This window comes from Tenrec ecaudatus, chromosome 6, assembly GCF_050624435.1.
Source record: "Tenrec ecaudatus isolate mTenEca1 chromosome 6, mTenEca1.hap1, whole genome shotgun sequence".
Lineage (NCBI taxonomy): Eukaryota > Metazoa > Chordata > Mammalia > Afrosoricida > Tenrecidae > Tenrec > Tenrec ecaudatus.
In genome coordinates, this window is record NC_134535.1 from 164,198,704 (window position 1) to 164,208,462 (window position 9,759).

At 42.7% G+C, this 9,759-nt stretch overlaps 1 protein-coding gene across 2 annotated transcripts in view; it reads left to right on the forward strand.

The window, feature by feature from the left end:
* Window positions 1-6,783, forward strand: part of SLC39A12 (solute carrier family 39 member 12) — an 82,196-nt gene extending 75,413 nt beyond the window's left edge. For both annotated transcript variants that reach the window (XM_075553187.1, XM_075553188.1), the window contains one exon: window positions 6,655-6,783. In XM_075553187.1, the coding sequence (XP_075409302.1) occupies window positions 6,655-6,783 (129 nt within the window). The remainder of the gene's footprint in view (window positions 1-6,654) is intronic.
* The last annotated feature ends 2,976 nt before the right edge of the window (window positions 6,784-9,759 follow it).

The window sequence follows — 9,759 nt, forward strand, 5'->3', positions numbered from 1 at the left end:
CTACGCAGACTAACACAGAATTCAAAACAAAACAAAAACCCAGAAAAACAAACAAAACATCACCATACCCTGCAGTTGACCTCTCTGCCCAGAATTTAACTGGCCCAGAAGGTCCCTTGGAAGTCATTGTTTTTATTGGACTTTTTCTTGAAGACACTCTTAAAAGACTGAAATAAGTGTATTATTGAAAGAACCTATGTGCAGCTATGTGAGTCCAGATTGATCAGAGACATATGTGTATAAGAAAGAGCCTTATATAAAAGAGCAATTGTACATTGAGAAAACATCCCAGTCCAGTCCAGAGCAAGTCCATAAGTCCAATATGAGCCCATATGTTCAATACCAGTCTATAAATTCCTCTTTTGACTCATACAACACATGCAATGATGCTGGATGCAGGAAGATCACAGCCCAGTGGGTGGGAAGTCTTGTGGATCCAGCAGCAGTGCAAACATCTCATCTCAGCGCTGGTGTGGGTCTCCGGTCTCCATGTGGCTCCTCCAGCTCCAGAGCTCTGGCTCCATCAGCATAGTTCCATGTGTCTTGTCAACAGGAAGACAAAGCAGAGTCTGTCAGTCTGCTAGTAAGCTATTTATCAGCCTCCAAATGAGGTCATCAAGCTGCAAACAGACTGACAGGGTAAACTCCACCCCTTTACTCTTAATAGCCTCAAGTTGGCACCAGATTAGGTAACGACCACAGTAGCTATCCAATCATTACAGAGATTTTTGTAAACATGTTTTGTTTTGAATAAACCAGTACATGTATTAACTAGAACCTCAGTAGCAATATATTTTGATTTAGCCTGATATTAAGAGGAACAAGACTGGTTCTGCTTATCAAAGCCAAATGGATCAAGTCCTGCCTCAATGTGCATAAGAGGTTTGAAATATCTTCATAAAGATGCTGGGCATAAGATCAGTTGTCAATTGAACTTTATGAATGAAGAGGCAAATCTCTTCTAATAATTGATGATAGTAAAACACTAAACATTCTTGAGAAGAAAAAAAAGCATTGTAATAGAACTTGACTTTCATAAGGAACATTACGACCTGCCTTCAATAAAGAATATTGAATTTCTATATTAGAATGAAGAGCCCTGGTCAATCATGGGTTACACATTGGCCTGCTAACTTCAAGGTCAGCAATTCAAAACCACGAGCCATTCCATGGGAGAAATATGAGGCTTTCTGCTTTCGGGGGGTGGGGGTGAAGCAACTGACAGTGCCATGATTAAGTGCTAGGCTGCTAACCCAGTGGTTGAGGGTTTGAATCCCCCAGCCACTGCACTGAAAAAATATGCCAGTTGACTTCCTGTAAGATTTACAACCTTGGAAATTCTATAGGTAGTTGAACTTGTCCTACAAGGTCACTGTGGGTTGGAATTGACACATGGACAATGGATTTGGATTTGAGACAATAGGAAAAAGGAGACTTTTCTTTCTTGAAATTCAAGGGGAAAATGTGCACTTAAACTTCTATTTGAAATGGTTTAAACATCAAAACAAATACCTCTCTGAAATAAATGTCCTTGAAAATGAATTCATATGGATTTTCATTTTGTTTCCAAAACTCATGACGCTGAAGAGGTGAAAAACAGGAGAATTTTCAGAGAAGATTGAACGTTGTGCTCCGATGCGGTTGGAGCTTTGGTAGTTTCTGTTATATTTGTATCCTTTGGAAAGACTTTCTGTGGGACCCTGGTATTTTGCTATGTATCCAAGAGATATCGTGGCTCTTACATTCATCTGTAATCATGCTACAAAGAGCCAAGTATTGCCTCAAAATTTAGCTGAGCTGGGTGTTCTTACCAAACCAGTTTATATATAGACATGGAAAGTTCAGATAGGCCACCTAAACTGAGATAGAAGTTTTTGTATTAGGGTGATATCCATTGTTTTGAAGACTTGATTATCACCATCCATGTTTTGTTCATCTATTTCTACAGATTTTTAGAAGTGTGTATTTTTGGTCTTAACATACAAGTAGTGATGTCATCACTGTCGTCTGTAACAAAGGTAGCATAACGAGATAGTGCATGACGTAGTTTCATCGTATACTCACATGTAATGACATTTTATGCTTAATTGAATAATTTTTTAGTTGGAAATTTTAAATTTTGTTTAATCTAATTAGATAGAAATGTGTTAGGTATAACTAGCCCCAGATCCTAAACCCACTCTTTTTGAGTCAATTGTGACTCCTACGAGCCCTACAGGGCAGAGTAGAATTGCTCCATAGGGTTTCTGAGACTATTTGGGATCAGGAAGCCTCATCTTTCTCCTACAGAGTGGCGGGTAGGTTTGAACTGGTGACTGTGTAGTTAGCAGCCCAGTGCTTAACCCACTGAAGCACCATGGAATCCATTATAGTTAGAGAACTGGCCTTTGGGTGTAGGTCTACGTATGTCTATTGTTGTTGATGTCAAACCAATGCCTACTCATAGTGAGTCCATGTGTTACAGACTAGAACTGCTTTATAGGGGCACAAGGCTTTCATGGAAGCAAATCAACAGACCTTTCTTCCTCAGGACCACAGGGCGGATTTGAATTATAAACCTGAGGTTAGCAGTGGAGTGCAAACTGTTTGTGTCACCTGTATGTCCACTGCCATCATAACACTAATCTACCCCCACAGCAAGCATAGGAGCATTCTAGGTAATATCAGAGCTTGGGTTTGGGGAAGGGAATACGATTAGCCCTCATAGAACTGTCAGTTGAGGGTTATATTCAGGAAGGTAACAGCATACATGTATCATCAGGGTGTCTTGTAGTTCTGATTTTCACTGGTTTGTAAGTAGTTTTCAATCATTTCGTCCAAGGCCAGACAACAAATTCAGCTGGTTTCTTTCTGCTTCTATCGGCTGTATCTCAGACTGTATTGGGGAGATATAATTATGTAATCCCTGGTCACTTCAAGGTACTCAAACTTGGATTAACCTTACTTCTAAATATTGGAATAAAACATTGCATAGATCCCTTTTCTTGATTTTCAGACAAGGTAAATATGTTAGACTGGGTAGACTAGAGAAACAAAATTCATAAACACTTATATTTTATAAGAGAGAATTTTATGTAAAGGGTAATTGTACATTAAGCATCCCGACACAGCCCAGTCCAAGCCCATAAGTCCTACATTTGCCTATAGGTCTGACATCAATCTACAAAGTCCTCCTCAAACTCAGAAAACACACTCAATGATGCTGAATGCAGGAGGAAAGCCCACGTGGCTTCTCTTCAGGTGATGTCTAGCAGGAAGTGAGCCTTGCCAGCTGAGGCAGAGAACTACCTAAGGCAGCCACAACTGGTCCAACCATCAGAGATCAAGAACCAAGACAGGCGAGGCTCACTGAGCCATTTAACGCTCCGCCCGTCAACCCACATGTGTTCATCAGCCAGGTTGGCACAATACACCTTAACTATCACAGTAAGTAATGCTCATTTACAAATTGTGGCTGGATTAACAACTTGTCTTACCTCTCTTGTTCAAAGTGCTACCTGGCTGTTGTTCATCTTGCATAAGTTGTAAATGATGTCTAAACAATTCTTTCTTTGCAAAGACTTTTAAAATATGGGTTATTTGCGTAATCCCCCCATCCCCTTTTGATTTCCTGGCAGAGGAAAAACATTTTATATAGGATATAAATGTAGTGGTGAAAATAGTTCTGGAAAAGTAGATGTCACTTGAGATAATTTTTCAAATCACCAATATTTGAATGAAAGTACATTTTAGAGATTTCCTCTTCTGATTCCCATCTTTGCCTTAAACTTCCACTCCGGGTCTCTGGGGAAAACCTAGTCCATTCCAACTCCTATCTACTCTAGACAACAGGGTTTGCAAGGATTTGCAATTCTCTGTGACAGCAGAGAGTCTCATCTAGCTCAGCGATCTAGCTTAGAAGCAGCAAAGCCCACATGGAAGAAGCACACCAGCCTGTGCCATCACGAGGTGCCGAAGGGATCAGGTATCACGCATCATCAGAACAAAAAATCACATCATAGTGAATAAGGGGGGGGTAGTGCAGAGTGGAGACCCAAAGCCCATTTGTCGGCCACTGGAGATCCCCTTGCAGAGGGGTCTAGGGGAGGAGATGAGTCAGTCGGGGTGCGATGTAGCACCGATAAAGAATATAGTTTTCTTCTAGTTCCTAAAGGCAACCCCCCAATATCATGATCCGAATTCTACCTTGCAAGTCTGGATAGAGCAGAGGATATACACTGGTGCAGATAGGAGCTGGAGGCACAGGGAATCCAGGGTGGATGATATCTTCAGGACCAGGGGTGTGAGTGGCGATACTGGGAGAGTAGAGGGTGAGTGACTTGGAAAGAGGGAACCGATTACAAGGATCTACATGTGACCTCCTCCCTGGGGGACATACAACAGAAAAGGGGGTGAAGGGAGACGTCAGACAGGGCAAGGTATGACAAAATAATAATTTATAAATTATCAAGGGCTCATGGGGGTGGAGTGGGGAGGGAGGGGGGAAAAAGAGGACCTGATGTCAAGGGCTTAAGTGGAGAGCAAATGCTTTGAAAATGATTAGGGCAAAGAATGTAAGGATGTGCTTTATACAATTGATGTATGTATATGTATGGACTGTGATAAGAGTTGTATGAGCCTCTAATAATAATAAAACATTTCTTAATAAAAGAAATCGCCTTGAAATGGGTCAAAGGGGAGATCAAATGGTAAGAGATCCTTTAACACGGGTCTGCTGAAATTGACTTTGTGCTGCTCTCTGTCTGGTATTGGGGCTGTCACATCCTCGCCTGCGATCAGGGAGGATTCACTGGAGACTCCATGTTTGGACCCTGCAGATGGATTTTGGACAATCCAGTGCGCCGGTTCTCAACCTGTGGGTAGCTGCCCCTTTGGAGATCGAGCGACCCTTTCACAGGCGTTGCCCAATTCATACCAGTAGCAAAATGACAGCGATGAAGTAGCAGCGAAAATGATTTTCTGGTTGAGGGAGGCCACCACCACATGAGGAACTGCATGAAAGGGTCACAGTATTGGGAAGGTTGAGAAGCATGGAGCCAGTGGTTCTGGATTAGAGATGATCTCCTCGCTCCTCCCCGGTGGCAATGTTTCGGGACAGTTCTGGGAAGTGTGCCTGGGAGAAGGTGATAGGGTGAACATGGGAGTGCTCTTCTTGTCTAGCGAGGAAAAACCAGGGTGATAATACAAACCCTACAGCTAGCTGTGTTTTGGAAGAGAGCATCCAGGCCCCATTTCTTAAGGCTGTGAGGGAGGCCTGACTAGAGGGAAGCTGTTGCTCCCCCATGGGTCAACAGGGCTCTGGTGGACATTGACGGGTCTCAGCCACGGAGGAGGTGGTGCCCACTCTGTGGAAACGTCCTTCGTAGACAGTGGCCTGAAGCTGAGTCTGTGGCCAGCAAGTGTGAGTGGGGCCAGCTGCCTGCTTGCGATGAGTGTCACCTGCTCATTTCTGCCTAGTGTCACTCCTGTGTCTGGTTCATGACCTCCATCAGCCCAATGTTGATCTGTCATTCTTGAGCAAGTCATCTGGCCGTCAATGGTACTCGAGAAAGTTAGTAAGCCTTAACCTTGCTGGACACGTCAGGGAGCTAAGGGGGCTGTCCCAGAACTTGCTTCTGATGTACAACTTCTATCGATTGGAAAGTGTCTTTGTTTGAAGTGGAAGGGGGGGGGGAACCTTTCTATAAGAGACCCCACACTCAACACCCAAATGTCAGGAATGATGAGGTTATGAAACCCAGGAGTAATGTATTCGAATCAGATAACCCATTAGTTGCCCTGTGTGTGTTGACACAGAGACTGTAGGCCAGTAGCAATGGCTGTCCTGCATGGGAACCTCTCCCCCTGGCATTCCCGAGGTGATGGATCTGAAACTCTGTGAGGAGAGGCAGGCTGGGGCGCCTTGTCCAGGGTCTTGGGAGCACATTTCCCTCTACATGGCCATGTGGCATTTCACAGTCACCTCACTTATCTTCCCATGAATGCATAATATCCGCATGAGATCGAGTTTTGGCTGTTAGAAAGGTCAGGAAGACCTTGGCCTTTTCTTTGAAGAGAAAAACAAAGCGAAACAAAATAAATGTTTTGTAATGCTCTGTATATTTGGAAGAGCCATAAACCTACCAGAATAGAGTGTCATCCGAGTCCTTATCAAAATCTCACATTTCAGCCTTTGCCAGAACAAAACTGTGGCTTGGCTCTCAGTTGATAACGATGTCTGTTAACGGCTTCTAGTAACACCAGGTAGTCTTAAGTTATCCACGAGACTGCTAATGGCAAGGTGAGGGATTCTGAACCATGAGCCATTCTTTGGGGGAAAAATGAGGCTTTCTACTCCCATAAAGAGTTGCAGGCTCAGAAACCCACAGGGGGAGTTCTATTCTGTCCTGGGGAGGGGGGGGGGGTTGCTCTTAGTCGGAACTGACTCAGTGGTGGTGAGTGAGTTTCTCATTGGAAATGCACAATGAATGGGTTTATTTATCTTAAGTTTTAAAATTATACTATGAGTAGGTATGAAGCACATTGTAACTGCTTTAGGAATCTGAAAGGATACGGAGTTCCGAATAGCAGCGTATCTCATGTTTTCCCACCAAACTTTTTTCCCAGCAGTGAATTATATCTGGATCTTATTCTGGTTTCTCATTCTTTTTTTAGCTCCCTGAAATGACTCATGTTCAAACACGGCGACCCTGGTTGATGTTTCTGCTGCAGAACCTCGGATTGATGCTCGGCTGGCTCTCCCTCCTCCTCTTGGCTCTATATGAACAAAACATGAGAATATAAAGGCTTTTTAAAGAGCCTAAAATAAAAATAACATGATCTCACTTTGTTTCGTTTGTTGTACGTTACATGTTTTCTTAAGCCTGAGATGGTGTGTGTATTTTAGTTCATTCACTTATTAATTTTATAACACAACTTTGTTTTTATATTTTCTTAAAGATCAGGTGGTCCTTGTCTGGAATTTTGGCCTTAGTTTCCAATATTGTGATGGAAAATCCTACTGTTTTTAAGAACTAGCAACTACTGCGCTCATTGTAGTAAGCTTTTAAAAATACTTTGCTTCCTTAATAAAGACTGTAGGATTTGAAATGAACAGATTCCTAAAGGGATAAAATTTGTGGCCAATGTTTTGGTGCAAAGATAGATATATTCTACTTCTAGATATTCTAGGCTATAAGGAAATTAATTTATACACACACACCCCAAAATGTAATAAACTCTAGTTTGGGTGTGATTTTATTATCTTCCATGGCAGAATACCAGTTTCTGAATAATTGCTCCCCAAATCAATATAGCAGTGGTCACCTGGAACCATTACCTGCTGGGTCCTATGTGAGTAAGCAATTTGGGGGGAACCTGAAGAACACACATGCTAGCATTTTGCATCGTCCACTATCGCATTGATTCTGACTCATAGCAAGCCTAGCTCGGGGTTCTGAGACGGTACATTTTTATAGAATCAGACGACCTCAACCTTTCTCCGGCAGAGGGGCTGGTAGGTTTGACTCATCAACCTTCTGGCTAGCAATCCCACGCTTACCCGACAGCACTATTAATGCTCCATTCTTGTGTGTAGTTACCAAATATAATCTGTTCTGGGCAAAGGGGCTGGAAACCAAAGATGAAGTTCAACATTTTGAAAAGTAGCAGAACTGACGTCAGTCAGGCCATAGATCAAAGCCTAAAGTCTTGCAGATTTAGCAGAACCTAATCTTACTGACAAACACAATCGATTGAATATTATTTTGAGGAAACGCAGAATCCTCAACAGTATTTCAGGAAGTTCATGAAATGAACATACAACATTGGTGATCTACCAGCAACACTTGAAAAACTAGAAAATAACCCAGTTTGGGTCATTTACTTAGAATATAGATGCCTTACGTTTCTTAAAATTTGAAATGATTTCTCTTTAGGGAAAAAAGCCCATTTTGCTGGCAGAATGACTCACTCTGCTAAGGTGAAATGCATTTCTTTTGTCTCGGACCCACCATAGACAGGTACTCTGCCCTGCCCCACCTAGTACAATCTAACTCAGTCTCATCTTTGTAACTTTCCAAGCTGCTTCTTCAGTTTTCTTCTGGGTTTGATTGAAAGAGCTGTCTCAGGATCATGCCATCACTCTCAAAGGTTGGTGCTTGTCAGAATCAGCTGGAGCAAGTGTTTCAGTACAGGTTGCTGCTCTTTTCCTAGACAGAGTTTTGATTCGGTGGCTCTGGGGTAGAGCCTGAGATGTGATTTCTAACGAGCACCGGGTACTACCCTGGTGGCGGCTACTGAGGTCACTGCTGAGCACCCCTGAACACTGTCAGACCAGGCACATGCTTCTCAGCACATTGTTTCATTTTTCTGCAAGCCTTATACATGTTGAAATTTTATGTACCTGATTCCCGAAGTTGAAACTCCTTCTTTCTGATATCTTGATTTGGAGCAAATGATTCATTTCTGGGGTGGATGGATGAAGGGCCAGCGGACAGTATTTTTATTCATAGGCACCTGGAAGGATAGTCAGATCTGAGAAGTGTCATATCTTAGTGCTCTGCTCTTATTCATTCCAGCCAAACAAGCACGCTTTCGTGAAGGACAAGCACAGCATGGACCTCATGTGCAAGAAGAGCCTGTCACCATCTGTGTTTGGGTTTCTATGGCCAGGTTCAGATTTAGACATTAAGCCTTCATTTACCTGAACAATTCACTGCTATCCAGTTGATTCTGACTTATAGCCACCCTACCGGACAGGTCTTATAGGAGCCTATAGAATGCCCTTGTACATGTCCGAGATTATAACTCATTATGGGAGTAGAAGTAGAAAGCCTCATCTCTCTCTTGAGGAGCGGCTGATGGATTCACACTACTAACCTTACAATTAGCCACCCAATGCATAACTACTATGCACCTAAACCCCTAGCCTTCATTGAAGCCAAGTTAATCAGTGAATATTTGATGGATGTCTTTGCTCCCAGTTCAGATTGGTAGTATTAGAGAGCTGGCTGAATTCTTATTACTGTTGCTTGGTATGAGCTACCCCATAGTCTAGTCTTCAAATTAGAGTGAGTTTAACTTGATCCTATGCTGAGGTTGGCATCTCTGAGTGATTCATCCCTTGGAGTGCTTGGCTGCTAATCAGAGGTTTGGCAGTTCTAGTCCATTCACACATGTCTTAGAAGAAAGGCTTGGTGATCTAGTTGCAAAACATTGACCATTGAAAACCGTATGGAGCACATTTCTACCTCATTAGTAGAACTGACAACTGTTTGGGTTTATTATTATTATTATTATTATTATTATTATTATTATTAGTGATGTCACCATGCAGTTAGAAGATTTAGAAGAGAGCCTTTTCCAGATTTTTGTCCAGCATGTCCTGACTCTGAGTAGAGAGAGACTCAATTATCCAGATGTCACCTATGGGGATCACCGCAAGGCTAATGCAATGGACTGGCTCCAGAGGGCACCTTTCCAGGCCTACCCTCCTTTGCCCCATCTATCCCCTTCCAACCCTGGCTGTTTTATAATTCACATCCGGGTCCAAGCAGCACAGCAACATGCCCAAATGGACTTCCAGCTACAAGTCATCTCAGAAGAATGAGCATTTTTTAACCTCAAAGTGGAGTGGCCTAAGAATACTACAACTGTTTTCACTCTCCTATGGCCAGGCCCTAATATGGGACGGCTGAACATCAGCATCTCTTCTAAGTTGTTTAAGTTACGGGTTACTCACGCAGTCTTCTGGTAAATGGCATTTTCCTTCAAACCAGA